We start from the raw sequence: 16,005 nt of genomic DNA on the forward strand, positions 1-16,005 counted from the left end.
CTCATTGTCGGGCATTAACTCGTCTGCGGAAATTATCTGATTCTTAATTGATTTTCGTTAATAAAACAATTAGTACATCTCTCAGTGAACGTTTTATTTCAAATTTTAGTCTGCGAGATACTTATTCGTGAGCCAAGATTTATTTGGTAGGAGGCACATACAGTTCTCGTAAATTGTATTGTACAATTTTTTATGTCGTGCGCATTTCGACAAAAATTTTCTTGATTAAATAATGAAAAATTAAATTGAAGAAATGCACACGTCAGAAGCATCAATATTTCTTACATTAAATATATTGTCAATAGTGTAAAATGTTGATAGAATGTTAACTGATGAAAAAAATCATTGATTTGCGACTATGATCTAAAGATGTCTAATGAGAAAATAACATATACACCTGTTTCATTTGACCCATTTATTCTGTACTACATAATTTGCAGTATGAAATTATAATTATGCAATAAAGGATAAAAATTAATCGGAATGAAAAGATTCGCATCTGAGAGATGCGATAGATAACTGGTGGAATGTGCACGAGCAAGCAGTTTTCAACTTTGATTCAACATATATCAAACTGTTCAGAATTATTTATATATTTGTTCAACAACTTTTAAAATATACAGGATCTGCTTCAGGGATCCGCATATTTCTCATTCATATAATAAGCCGGATTGGATTTTTTCCGTTAGCTCGATTTTCTTTAAATTCTGTTGGTCGCAGTTGAGCAATATCTAAAGTTTCAAACAATGCAGCGTCGCTTTGATTTTGCTCATCCTTAACATGGCACAATCTTTTAATGTAACAAGTTTTGGTACTCGGAAACATAGGTATTAGTTTAATATAGATACTAGCAGCTTTCTCATTTAATATTAAAATGATTGTTAGATCTTCACTCGAGCACACTTCACAATTTATACGCGTTATCTATCGCACCACGTTTACCGATGGTGATGGACCCCGCTCTCTATTTTAGATTAGATGTACATTTCATTCTAAAAATCAAGTCTGTAGACTTTCTCTAAAAAGCTGCGGACGAGTTATTACAGATACATTTTATGTATAAAATACATATTAACAAATACTTGTTAAGAAATAAAGATCACGAATAGAAAATACGATAGTGAAAGTTAATATTAGTATACAATTACAGTTAAACAGTTAGTGACAAAAAGTAAACATCTAAAATTAACAAATAATATTTAAGTAAAACAGACGATTATATATATAATGATGAGAGTTTCTAGACGAATGGATTATTTAAGAAGACCCTTGGCTTTGAACACTTCTCTCATCAACCCCTTTAGATATCCTATCTCCTGCTGCAAATTTTTCACTTTCTCTTGCAGCTTCTCGTTGTGCTCAGCCAGTTCACGCTCTTCGCCTTCTATCTCTTTGACCTCTTGTTTCTTTTTCTGTCTGTAACGAGTGGCCGCGTTCTTATTCTGCTCTTTCTTTCGTACTTTCTTGTCCTCGAGAGACGATCGAGAATACGGTTTATACCGATGCTTCGAAGAGTCGTGAACCGAGTGCTTCGAGATCTCTTTTTCGGTTTCGTAAGTCCAATCGGGATCATCAGTGCTGTCGTCGGCCGAGATGTAACTACCACCTGAACTGCACGGGCTTGAGGGAGACGGTATATCCTTGGCGTGCGAGCGAACGTATTCGTCTACCACCGCTAACTCGTTCGCAACATCCCCGCTGAGCGGGCTAAGCGATATGTTCTCAGTGTTCCATTCACGCGATGTGTCGTTTACGTACAGCGGTTCTTGCGTTGGAACACTGCTGTATATCGATTGATTGCCGGCAAATGGTTGAACAGGCTGCAAAGTGATCAACAGCTGCGTGTCCACATTGACCGCTTTGTGCGGGGGTGATTGAGGAGGAGTTAGCGTCGAACTGCTTGCCGGAATGATTTGATGGCAGGCTTCGACGTCACCCAAAACCGTTTCGAACTCCTGCAAAAGGGTTTGCGTGTTGTCATGCTGCTGCTGTTGCTGCTGCTGCTGTTGCTGCTGCTGTTGTTGCTGCTGCTGCTGTTGTTGCTGCTGCTGCTGTTGTTGCTGCTGCTGCTGTTGTTGCTGCGATGCCTTTACGATATTTGGGTAAATTGGTTTGTTATTTTCGAAAAAGGATATTTGCTCAAATATAGGTAGATCTATCTTTTCCTCCAACCAATCTGAGAAGGGTTCTGTAAGCAAACAAATGAAAAATTTTGATTAGTACAACAGTTGTTTGTGCGCCTCGACGTGGAAGTTTCAATGATTCTTCGCGAAACCAAAGTTCCTCAAGTCACAATTTGGACATTGTTTACAATTATTTATTTTACAGATTTGTAATAATTAGGGGTGTGCGGGTACTCGAGGTTTCGGGTTCAGGTCGGGTCGGGAATTTTTTTCGGGATCGGGTCAGAACCCAAAAGTTTGTAAAGTTTGGGTACCCGAAATCAAGTCGAGACCTCCTGAAATCGGATCGGGACTCAAAATCAAAACGGAATCTCAAAATTTTGTAAATTTTGAGTACTCGGATCTAAAGTCGGGTCAAGTAGCGGTCAGAGATCTAGATACTTTATACACTGATGTGAGAAAAAAATTACTAAATTTACGTAAGGTATTTCGTTTATATTGAATTACTAAATTTGAATACTGCCAATGAAATATTTACTTACAATACATAAGTATTTACTCAATAAAAAATGATAATTAAATTACTGGTCACTCCTTGTACTAAATAAATATATATTTACGTTCGGAAAAATTTTATTGGGGCAATATTCAAACAAATAATTATTAAAATTTAGTAATTTATTTTCTCACATGTATAAGGTATTTAGATCTATGACCGCTTTTTGACCCGATTTTAGATCCAAGTACTCAAAATTTACAAAATTTTGGAATTTCGTCTCGATTTCGGGTACTTGTAAGTTTCGGGTACCCAAACTTTACAAACTTTTGGATCCCGACCCGATCCCCCTCCAAAAAAAAATTTGACCCGACCCAAAGCTCAGGTACCCGTAATTTCAAAAACCCGCATATCCCTAGTAATAATATTTATAAATATAAACTATTATTAAATTAAATTTATTTTTATATTAATAAATTGCATAGATACTAATTTGAATACGTTTTTCAAAAAGGCGCACCACATTTGGGTTGAAACGAGGCGAATAGGATCCAAACTCTTATTTGAAGAACTCTACAGCAATATCGCGCAATTCTTTGGGCAGGTCTTAACGGCGCCGCTGATCGAAACGCGCCAGTCTTATTTCTAATTGACGTCGCATATCGGTTCGCGCGTCAGCCACCGCTCGCGATACATTCGTTCGTTTGCAAATGAATCACACACTGGCGATATTATATTTCCTGGTATGTGCATTGTTATTGGATAACGCGAGACGCAATAGCTTTAGCGCGCCTCTGGAAAACGGGCGGCATGCGGTCCGGCAACGTCGTCAAGAAATGATCGATCTTCGTATTTCCCATAATATCGAGACTGTTTATCGTGTATTACGTTCTGGAAATTACGTTATCCATCTTTCATGTTTTATCGGTGGCATCGGGTCCGAGTTCTCTTCCTCGTTCTTTAGTGACAGCGTTTTGTGCGAGTGTTCGGGAAAGAGACTTTATGTAAACGTGTCCCAACATATTATTCGATATTCTTATATGTAACATAAATTTGAATAAGGTTTCAAGACACTTTAAAGTCGACAGCTCTAACAGTATTTATCGTTGCAACGTGCGCGAACAATAAATAGGTGTGGCGCGGTTAATACAATTTCATGGTCGTTAAGTAGGAAAACAAGTCTCTCATTTGCAATCTCATTTATAATGAGATCAATTGCTTATTAATTTCTCATTCCGTATGCAAAGCGATGAATTTGAAAAAATTGTCTTTTTTTTTTTTAATTGTTATTAACGACTGAGCGTGTGGCGGCTTTACGGAGCTTTACTCAGACGAACGTTTCGCACAAAATGCTCAATCTTTCTGGAAAGCTCCGTCTTTTTCCGGCGGATGGTGTAGCTGACCAAAGACCTAGAGCGCATAACATTATAATTTTCGCGCTCACTACGACAGCCGTGACCTATTTTATGAAACTTTGATCAGTAGCTATTGGATGTTATCTCCATTTAAATACAAGAGGGCAGAAGGTTAGATAAGACCATTTCTGTATTCAGATGACGTTAAACGCTAGTAGAAGTATACAAAGAACTTTCAGGAAAACAGAGATATGCGAGTGCAGTTAAAATGGTGTCATATATAAAAATGTTACTGTAATGTATGCGCGTGTGCAGTAGCATTTTTAAGCGATATTATTTCAGCTGCACTTGCATATCTGTTTTCTTAAAAGATTTTATGTATATATAGAGTTCATTATCACAACTTTTATGTTCTTCTGTTTCTTAAGAAAATACCCCAAGCACGATATTTCAAAGATACGACCGACTTTTCTTGCACGATATGTCTATTTCATAATGTCTAATGTACTTTTATGAAAATGTTTTGTAACGAATGAGTTAATTGACTTGATAATGTTCTAAAAGCGCAAACAAGTGGTGAATAAGATCAATGTGAAATGGATTTTTCAATTTCTAAGGGCTATCTTCGGATAAACTATGTGATAAATTATCTAATGGATAAATATCTATGTCTACACGTCTATTATAAGTTTGTGTGTAGACATAGATATTTATCCATTAAATAATTTACCATATAATTTTTCCGAAGGTCGACTAACCGGTCCTAAGGTCCACTTGCATCAATACAAATTAACTTTAATTCGGTTTGAATATCTTTTTCTAATTTTTAGGATCGGTTGCTCCACCTTCGGATGAACTATGTGATAAAAATTATCTAATATTTGATAAAATATCTAATGGGTAAATGTCTAAGTTTACACACAGACATATAATGGATATGCAGACATAGATATTTATCGATTAGATAATTTATTTCAAGGTTGAACTACTGGTCCTGAGGCCCTTGCATCAATATAGATAACTTGAACGATTTAACTTGCTTTCTATTTTTTTTTTCCTAAATTTTAGGGACGGTTGGGCTCCACCTTCGGATGAAGTATGTGATAAAATATCTAATAAATATTTGATAAAATATCTAATGGATAAATGTCTGTGTTTAATACTCTCTAAATTCTTTGGAGTGAAAATCCAGCCAAATGACCGGATTTTCACTCTTTTAGAGTGAGATTCCACTCCAAAGAATTTAGAGAGTACAGGCAAATAATCAACGTATAGTTATAGACATTTATAGACAGATAATTTACATGAAGATGGAACAATCGAGAATAATCTTAAAATTAGAAAGACAGAAAGTAAGTTGAGCCAAGAAATTTACATTAATCTACATTAGTGCAAACGGACCGAAATGATATTTAATGAGTGTTAAACACCTTACGTATCCAACGTATTGGCGAGAATTTTTTTTAAAACTCGTGTATGCTTGCTGTTATCGCGCGTGCGATTTGGCGTATCTTTTATTTTTATGCTATACTGTCGGGCTGCAAGTCTGGAGTTTCATCTGCGGTAATGACGAGTTAGCGTGAGAAACGTTTCATGATGAAGAACATCAGGATGTCTATTTAAACTTTGGAAACACTTTTAAATATATTCATTTCCAGAAAAAAATCTTTACAAACGAATTTAAAATAAATTTATTATGTGATTTTTTCATTTTTTTTTCTATTCGAGAGAAAATTAAGTATTCAAGAATTTACAAAAAATTTTATTTTCAATAAAGCAGACTTGTGAAACATCGGACATAACGGGAAATGTATTCGGAATACAACTCGCGTATGTAAAATTATACAGTCTATGAAGATATCTTCCTAAATGTGTGTTTGAAGAAAACAGACGTGCTATTTCAGTTGATCATATAAAATGAAAGAGACTTGAACCAAATAAATCAATAATTAATAATTTAAGACCGTAAAGTGTTACAGCGCAATTAAAATCGGGAAAGGTAAACAATGGTCATAGCCCATAGTGAATCTTAGTCAATTAAACAATATATGATTTATATACATTTTCTAGTTCCTGCGCGTCTTTACTTTCGGTCTAGAAACGTAGCTCTTAAATTAAACCTAAATAGTAATATTACAAAATTAAATTAATAATTTTGTAATATCGATACTAACAAGCATTTGTAAAGTTTTATGTTCACGAGGCTAGAAATCGGTTCGAGATCTCGGACAGATAGAGAATTGACCAATCGCATTTGAACAGCTCGGCTAACTGATCAATGCGATTTGTCAATCCTCTCTCTGTCCGAGATCTTGGACTGATTTCTAGCCTCGTGGATACAAGATTTAAGATCTATCTACTCTAAAAAAAAGGGGGGGGGGGAGGTACTAAAGAATTTGCTACGGAAAATAAATTAAAAAGAATCTTTCGGTTCTTCAAATTCTTCTTTGACTTTTCTTAATAGTTAGACATCCTGAATGTGAAATTCATCCCAACGTGAAAAGGGACCAAAATACTTCATCTGTACGTGAATCGCTCTCATTACTAAAAACACGCGACTCCACGGATTCACTTTCTAAAGAACAAAAATTGATCTATCGAGAAGCGGAAATTGATTAAATGTTACAAATGCTTAACATGGTCGAGTTATTTCTACACAGCACCGAGAACGTTTTTAGAATGTTTGAACATTCTTTGAACGTCCCTAGGTCTGTACTGTGTAGAGATAAACTTTTACGCGAGACAGACTTTTAAGACCGAACCTTTTAATTATGTATCGAACGCGGTTCTCGTACTATTTTGCGCTTTAAAAAGAACGTAGCGCGCCATGCAACAGCTGGCAATAGTAACCATAAAAACTAACACAGAAACAAGAGATCGTTATGTCTACATTTACAATGTGACAGATAACATATTTCTATCCCCTCCCGCGTCCAGATAATAAATTCTGTATTATACCTCGAGTTCGAGCAACCCGTCTGGGTGGGAGGGGAGAAGGGGGGCTGAAAGAGACCGAAGGGGGAGAAGGAAACCTACCGTTGTAACATAAGGCAGCCATGGTAATTGCGCGTGGCTTGACGTTTTCCTCGTTAAAGGGACGGGAGGAGAGAGATCAGGTGGGAGTGCGTATCTAGTGCAGCTGGTTGGGAAGGGCCGGTGTTTCCAATACGATCGTTCCTTCAGCACCGTCGACGTAACGTGCCGCAGCTCGTACGAAGACGCAGAAGAACGCGCGATCCTCCCACGTGTAATCGCGATGGGACGGCCGATATTCAACGTCTTTTCACGAGCTTCTGGGAGTTGACGATGATCTCTCGATTCCACGTGTACCGATATGCGAACTGCATGCTATTATATAACATTAGTACACTCCACCATCGAGACGAAAGGACGGTTTCACGGATCAACTTTAATGATGCCAGTCTCGCAGGGTTGCCGGAGCCGAGCCACTGTTCTCTTCAGGGCACCGGCCGTGCGGTTGCGCTCATGCACAAACAAATGTCACCGAATCGGTACGGAGCTGATCTGCGTTGGGCAGATGTTTCGCGATAGCTCGTCCCACGCCTCCTCCGGACGGTGATGCTTGACGCGGTTCGCGAACTCGCGTGGTATCCTTTCGTCTCCCTGCGCCGACGAAGATAGGTCCCGTGAGACTTGGGGAGGATCTTCCCAGAGCACGACACGAGGTTGTCGCGTTGATACGCACAGCCACGTGTTATCGTCCAGCGAGCGGGGACGATTTCACTGAAGCGCTACTTGTCGCACGCGCGCGCGCGCGCGCGAGATTCCGTTCTCTCCGCGGCGTCTTCTCCTCTATCGCTTTCCTCTTCGGCGGAGCTTTCAACGACGTGCCACGAGGAACGAGTTGGGAGACTCGTGCATTCCACTCTGCGCGGGACAGTTGCGCGGAATTTTCCGGCGATTCGCGCGGGAAACTGATATAGAGATGTAGACAAGGAGTTTTCACGAGACTGTTAACCGACGGTCGAGAGACAGATCCAAGATGCCGTGGGCGACACTGCGCGAAAACACTGATAAGAGGCGAGATGCTGCGAGCTGCACGTACAGACGGCGGGTAATTAAATACTGATGTAGCGCGACAGCTCGGCGAATGGCGATCGTGCAAATTGGACTTCGGTGGCCTGTATACTGCCGAGAAACCACTCCTGCTTATCTTTGGACTTTCCCCTCTGCCGCCCCTACTCCCGTCTTCCGATCATGCCGCTGACACCGCCGCCGCCGCCGCCGCCCCCTTCCGCAGCTGAAGCCATTCGCGTAGAGGTTAACCAGTTTGTCCCACTCTCTTTTATGGAAAAAAAGGAGAGGAGCGCGTTGGAGCGACGGAGAAGAAAAAGACGGTCGCGCGCGCGCGCGCGTGTACGCGCCGAGTGGTGCTAACGAGAAAGAATGAAAGCGATAGAGGGATACGAAATCAAATGAAAATACCAGTTTTCTCTTTTTTTTCCCCCTTTTTTTTCGCGCAGCGCGGAAATATGCGAAAAGTAGGTACGATTCTCGAGTTAGTGCGCACTCACGCACGTCCTTTATCGCGGCGGACTTCTTGCCGCTCGATTAATATTTTGATATTGCGAAATAATCACTGCGAAAGCATATAAAGTAACGTGTCTTTTTCATCGCGCTCCTTCGGAATATCGGGAACACTGGTGCCCCCCCCCCCTCCACCCTCCAAGGCGGCTGGAGGCTCTCACGACGCGACGCTCTCCGTTAAATCACCTATTTATAACAACGTTTAATATGCCGGTGATAATATAGCGATCGGGATTTCTCACCGCCCAGATGCGATAAATATATGAAAATCATACGGCATGTAATTATGTAAACACGAGAATCTAAGTGATTTAATTCCAGACCCAAGTTTTCTCTTCTTCACTGAAGCGAGCAATGCACTAATTATATTAAGGATTATGCAGACATACACATCTCAGAACAGCCATAAAATTAATCAATACGCAGGGAAAAATTAGTATCAAATCAATAATTCACTTTTGATTTGTTTGAATTGCTGGTTTGATATTAATTTTTCTCTGTGTACATTGTACAATTACAACAATCAATATATTGTAATTATATTGTACAAATAGTTATCTCCTAATACTTAAATCATTAGACATTATGACATGTTGCGGGTTTCTAAAAAAATGCGGAATAAAACTCGAAAACTTGCGTTTGTTTTTAATGACTTTGGTAAGTTGATTGACATTCGTTGGTGGGCTATACTTCTTGCGATACAACAAATATCCGTATCATGTCGGTGTATGATAACAAAAAAAGAAAAAAAAAATTTGTCCGGAATCAAAGTCTGGCTCGTTAATACTACTTCAGAAGATTGAGTAACAAGTTTCAGCGGAATCTTCCAGAGAAACTTGGCAACAAACCGGGATGTATACCTTCGGCATACATTATATTCCCGATATGTTAATTTTTTTAATATAAACAAGAAGACTCTCAACGAAGATTCTCAACTAGATTAAAAATCAAATAAAGACAGTAATGGGCTACAAAAGCCATGTTAGATTTTAATGCTAAAGATTATTAACAATATAAACAAATTCTAAATGTACGAATGTTTCAACTTCTATCAGACCATCCTAATTAATGTGTCAAATATTAAAAAAATATCCAAATGAACAATTAATAAATTACAATAATAAAAGCATGTTGTAAAAATTAAATGTAAAAATTATCAAGTGATTATTGAATTTAATTACAATTCGTAATTTTAAATTTTAGTAAAAAATTATATTTTTAATCACAAATACATTAAATTCAAGCAAGTTTTCTTACAAAAAATTTAATGTAATTTTTAATTATAGAAATATTAAATATTGAAAATTAAAGTTACTACGACGATTGCCCGAAAAGTAATGCCCCACATTTTTTTTCTCAAAAACTATTGTCCTACAAAAATGATGTTCACACATATGAAAAAATGATATTTTATCTGCTCACTCTATTTTTCTATATAATCTCCTTCAAATTCTACTGCCTTCCTCCAGTGATTCACTAGGGTGTCTATGCCCTGTCGGTACCAATCCTCGCTCTGAGTTACGGAGCCAGGTTTTCACTGCGCTAATCACCTCTTCGTCGTCTTCAAAACGTTTTCCGGCCACTATAGAATAGCATTCATGAAAAACATTTTGAAGATGACGAAGAGGTGATTAGCGCAGTGAAAACCTAGATCCGTAAACAGAGCGAAGACTGGTACCGACGGGGCACACATGCCCTTAGTAAGTCGCTGAAAGAAAGTAGTAGAATTTAGAAAAGATTATGTAGAAAAATAAAGTAGATAAAACATCATTCTTTCATATGTGTAAACATCATTTTTGTAGAACAAATAGTTTTCGAGAAAAAAATGTGAGGCATTACTTTTTGGGCAACCCTTGTAAAAAAGTATCATTAGTTTTTAGAATAACAATTTTTTGTGCTCAAGAAAAATAAACTCTATGAATTTGTTAAAGTATTATTAAGTTCTAATTCAGTAATAAAATTTAATGGAAATACTTGAGTCATATCAATGATCTATTCAATTATATCATAAATATATTATTATGTCATAAATTTTATTTATAAAATCATGTCTATTAAAAATTTCAAAATGTCTCAAGAGATTAAAAGTTGTATTTTTAATATAGTAATAGATTTTTATATTTTAATTAAAGATGACCTTGTTCGAATATAACTAGATCTTCGATGTTTCTTGTTTGATTTCCATATATCTTTTCAAGTTCATTAAACTGCATGCCGAATAAATTTTCAATTTTGAAACACAGATTGAACAAGAATAAAATCACGAAATTAAATTGATAACTTAATAACAATTATGCTAAGAAATATCTATCATCTTTTCCCCCAAATATTGTATAGAATTCTTCTTTGCAAAAACTAACACTTCTATCAGGGATTGCATCTGGACCTTCCAACTTTCTGATGACTTACCCAATTTAACCAAAGGCATGTGATAAGTAATCGTAACCATCAGACGGTCCTGCTTTTCATCTCTGTATCAATCCATGGTTTCTTGTTTTTCACTGAAGATGATCCAAACCAAGGGTTGAAACGTTTGAATTAAAGCTTGTTATTAATTAATAAATAATTGTATTGTTACATACTAAAAACTTTTACCGGCTTTTTTTATCACTAACTTTTGTCTTTAGAGACTTAATTTTTTATTTACATCAGTTTAGAACGCACGTTAAAAATACATGTTTTAATATCGTGAAATTGCTATTCTTATTCAACTTATAACTGTGTTTCAAGATCAAAAATTTATTCGTAATTTGATAAACTTGAAAAGGTATACAAACTCACATAATATCAATATGAAGATCTAGCTATGACTTGGAACTTTGTGTTGATATTGTATGATTTTATATAACTTCTAATCTCTTGAATCATCTTGAGATTCTCAATTGATATAAGTGCTTATAAATAGATATAAATAATTGTATCATAAATAAACATTATTTGATATAATTATTTATGATTATAATTGAATAAATCACTGACATCACTCAAGCATTTCCATTAAATTTTTTTATTAAATTAGAGTTTAATAATAAACACTTTCACAAATTTAGTTTATTTTTCTTGAGCAATAAAATTGCTATATTAAGAAATGAGATCATCTTTAATCAACCGTAGTTTACATATATAGATCTATATACACTACTCAAGAAAAAATAGGGAACACTTTCCAGACACCAAAAATTAGGCTATTTTCACATGGCTATAATTCGGCAAAAAATGGTTTGGCAAAAAACGGCATAACTCAGTTAAAATTTTAAGAAGCAAAATATGGTGAGCTCTTTTACTGCATAAGATAAAAAAGTTAAAAGAATTTTAATAATCTGTTAATAGAGCATTAAAGTTAAAACTTCAAGCTTCAAAATGCTTTTTTTTTATCTACGATGATTTTTCGCCGAGTTACAGCCATTTGAAAATAGCCTAATTTTTGATGTCTGGAAAGTGTTCCCCCCCTTTTTTTTTTAAGTAGTGTATTCTATTATTTTTATATTTTGTTAAGTCATTGTACTATATATTATTTTTATACATCATTAAGAAAGAAATATTTGCAATATTTAATTTTTTGCTTATCTTTATATGTACAACTACTGTTTTATAGACTGATTTGTAATTCTGATTTCTAGTTCTTAGATATAAGCTTAAGAAGAGATAAAGTTGTTTATACAAGATTTTTTAAATGTGTTCTTATGTTAATCATATTCTAGAATAACAAAATATTACATGTTTTGATAAAATTTAGAATTATCAAATTTCTACATGTCCAGTATTTTGTTTGATGAAACACAAAATAATCATCATATCATGAAATATTATCGCCAATTTAACATTGCAAGATGAATGTTTATCATTGATACAAAAGCCACCATTGATTTATGTACTTATATATTTTAAATAAACAACAAAATAAATAAAATAATTACCTTCTTTTATCCATTCGTCTAATTCTGCTAAAAGTTTAGTTGCCACTTGTGCCCGGGTGGGATGGTCGTCGTACATAACAACATCCGCAGCATTATTAGAGTCTTCTACACACTGATTATTGAACAGAACCCAATCGTCATCAATCTCTAGCAACGATGCCCCGCTGGGGGACACCGGCTCGTTCTTCCACAAGAACATCTCCTGGTTCGGACTGGATGACATTTTCGATGCGAATCCAATCGAAAGGTATTAAAGAATGATGAAAAGAAATTTGTGTCGACGTAGCGACGTAGCTCGAAAAGAGCGCCATTTTGGCACTGAAAAGTAAAGAAAAAAAAATTAATAATTTCCATGTTAATAAACAAACGTAAGAAAAAAACTAATAAACATTTTCCTTACTTATCCATTTGTAAGTAAATTCTTAACGCTAATACTCAATTATCAATCTTAGTATTATAAAGAGTCTTAGTATTATAGAGAATGTAAATTTTCTACTTTATATGTAATTAAAATTTTATATTTTGTGCCTTTGTGGGCAATAACACAAAAAAAAAATATTAGGACATTCCCTAATGGCTCAAATTTAAAGGAATGCTGAAGCAAATTACTTATATTTTTTTATTAGAAGACATCTTTGAATTGGCTTTACAGAATTCCAATTTTATTTACACAATTAAAATACACACAAAAATCAAGAAGACCGATTTCATGTTAATGACCAATTTTTTTATTTTTATTTTTAATGTACTAAAAATTTTTATCACAAATAAATTGTTAAACACATGAAAAATTATAAGATTGTTTCCATTAATAATGAGAAATCAACTTTTACCCTTCGACTTTTTGTTACATACTTTAATTGTGTAAAAGAATTTAGAATTTTATAAAGCTAATTCAAAGATATTTCTTAACAAAAAAAAAGTTGATAATTTGCTTTAATATCTCCTTAAGCCTTTTCCCTCACTCTCAAGCTACTTGGAACCTGAACTGACCTCTCTCAATACTACTCAATGTTTTGCCTAAATATCAATTTTACACTTTTATATATTTTTCACAAGCATGCAAGATGAATTTACATCTGGAAGATGGATAGCTAGTGACGCTGATAAGGTCATCGGACCGGATATCGTATCAGATCCATATCATTGTTTTCGTCTTGGCGGTTATCTTGACGGAAGATGACTTTTCTTTCTCGCACAGATCACACACAGAGAAGCCGAATAACAGATACATATCGGTGCATGATGCATCATGACGCAATCGGGAGGCTATCGTCTGGCGAGATCTTTCGACGGATTCAGATCGCGCAACACGTGCATGCATGGGTCGCAAACATTTACGCGGCTCATTAACGTGACACGACATGCACGACCGGACAATAAAATCCCACGCGACATAGCGAGCCACGGTTATCTCGCAGTCGATTCGCGCCCGAAGCGATGACTCACAAGATGGCCAGATCTCGTTGCAACACGCGCACGAGACAGACACCGAAGCGCGACGCCGAGACAAAACCCGAGAGACAAGCGAATTCGTTACTTACTGCATGATTATTTAAAGGGCGATGGCACACTTGCGTGTGCAAGTTCTTCTTTAAACTACAGACTCATCTTGCTCGTATTCTGGAGCATAGAAGTAATCCAAACGTCTTCCTTGCGAGCCTCATGGACGGGGAATGTCCGCTCTGGTTTTCATTGGCGTCATCGGCGAAGTCGGAACGGCGGAAATGGGCCGCGGTTCATCTGCGAAATGGATGGAGGGGACACGTACACTAGAGAAGGATCGCACACGTACGTGCTTGACGCCTCACACGCACGTGACTGTTGATAGGATGAGTGTTCCCCTCCACTTCTTTCAGGACGAGCCGCGGCCCGTTTACGCCATCACCGACTACGATCGATCACGTGACTCTTCCCCCGCCACATGTCGATGACCTACACTCGGCGTTGCTTTCCCGTGCGATTGGCCGCTGCCGAGCGCTATTTGGAAACGCCACAGGCGATCCGGGTTAAAGTCGAAATTCCGAGCGTAAAACGCTCGCCGATACGTTCCATGATAAGTCGGTTTTTTGCCTCTCTCGAGTCACGATTGTGAAAACATTGGTGAGATATATATTCTACGTAGTATTCTGAGCCAATCGGGAAAGTTCAAACGCTCTCTTTCGATGAGTTTCAGAACGCGCCGATCTCGCCGGAGTTTGTCCACGGTCTTGCGCAACGAGTGGTAATTCTGAAGATACACAAGATGAAATTTAATTTAGTTTCTCCTCATTAGCAATTCTATGTTCTACATTTTGACGATTAAATCGTCAAGAACTGATTTGCATCTTTTGCAACGGTACAACAAATCATTGAATCAATATTAAAGCAAGCTTTCGTCAGTATTTTTTTCGAACACGAAATATTCGAAAAAAATTGAAACGCGCGTTCCGTATTTTTGAAAAAAAAAAAAAAAAAAATTATAAAGAAAGTTAATTGGTTTTTGTATCTTTTTTTATTGTGCGAAATATTTAATAATATATATTATTTAATAATATTCCTAAAATATTATTTAATATTAATAAAAAATGGTTATATAATATATCCACTCCTCATAATATTATATAAATATTATATTAGAAGTAAATAATATTATTTATTTCAATATTGTAAATTATTGGGAATATTATATAACTTTTAAATGTAATAATTATATCAAGTTTATGAATATTTTATACATAATAATTCAAACTAATTTTTGAACAAAAATAATATTTGTAGAATACTTTCATAATATTCTCGTAGTATTATTTTAATATTTCAATTTTTAATAACATTTGTATAATATTTTAAGAATATTGTAGCGCTTGTAGGGAATTATTAGAGAACGTAATTAAATAAGAGGTAACGATCGAGAGTATGCATCAAGACTCTTAAAAACTTAAAGTTGTCAAAAGAATATATAAATAAATATAGAATAAGAAATTGTTTTCAAAGAAAAATTTAGAAAACAATATATTAAATATATCTATATAATTTAAAAAATTACAAATTATAAAAATATTAAATATTAAAATATGTTCTACTATTTATCTCATACAACTAAATGATTCGAAGCTAAATGCTGCGTGAGGAGATAATATACTTGTTATTGTATGTATTCTAACTGTGTAGTAAGCGCAGCCAATCAGCGTGCAGGTCAACATACATTGGTATACTGATTGATTCGCATTTTACTCAATCGTGATATATAATCATACGGGAAACCCCTTCCTCGATCGATCGTCAGAAGCTAATCATTCGATTGCTCGATTCGACGCAGAATAATGAATGAGATTATGTAATTATTTATTTTTCTTCTTGGACGGTGGACTCTCTAAGGACAAGGAGTGGCTGTGTAGTCATTATACCTACTTATAGATTCTAATTGAATAATACCTGCGAACCAACCAGCGCATGGGTCAACGTTATCTCGCAACATTGATCTGTCTACACGTGTTACTCAAGTCGAGCGTATAAACAGGTAGGTTTTACTCCATCACACATCGTTCAGCTTCGGCTACGGAATTCCCAATCACTAAGGCTGC

General features: G+C 36.0%; 1 protein-coding gene across 3 annotated transcripts; it reads right to left on the bottom strand.

Annotated features, from left to right (window-relative positions):
- Positions 1-398: 398 nt before the first annotated feature.
- Positions 399-14,175, bottom strand: LOC105196269 (activating transcription factor of chaperone). 3 transcript variants are annotated; one of them, XM_039452438.1, is made up of 3 exons: positions 12,440-12,652; positions 10,932-11,023; positions 399-2,188 (listed from the first exon to the last, which is right to left on the bottom strand). In XM_039452438.1, the coding sequence occupies exons 2-3, from the start codon at positions 10,969-10,971 to the stop codon at positions 1,254-1,256; spliced, it is 975 nt and encodes a 324-aa protein (XP_039308372.1). In that variant the 5' UTR covers positions 10,972-11,023; positions 12,440-12,652; the 3' UTR covers positions 399-1,253. The 3 variants fall into 3 exon arrangements, with proteins under 3 accessions (XP_039308372.1, XP_025990838.2, XP_025990837.2); XM_026135052.2 differs by lacking the exon at positions 10,932-11,023 and adding an exon at positions 13,984-14,175 and having other exon boundaries at positions 401-2,188; positions 12,440-12,757; XM_026135053.2 differs by lacking the exons at positions 10,932-11,023; positions 12,440-12,652 and adding an exon at positions 7,011-8,103.
- Positions 14,176-16,005: the final 1,830 nt, after the last annotated feature.

Source organism: Solenopsis invicta, chromosome 8, assembly GCF_016802725.1.
Source record: "Solenopsis invicta isolate M01_SB chromosome 8, UNIL_Sinv_3.0, whole genome shotgun sequence".
Taxonomy (NCBI): Eukaryota; Metazoa; Arthropoda; class Insecta; order Hymenoptera; family Formicidae; genus Solenopsis; species Solenopsis invicta.

Bases quoted from the DNA above. Each gene is read 5' to 3' on its own strand.
- LOC105196269 (XM_026135052.2), bottom strand. From the start codon at position 12,662: ATGTCATCCAGTCCGAACCAGGAGATGTTCTTGTGGAAGAACGAGCCG. The intron at 2,189-12,439 runs GTAATTATTTTA...GTTTGCTTACAG, and splicing joins AGACGAATGGATAAAAGAAG to AACCCTTCTCAGATTGGTTG.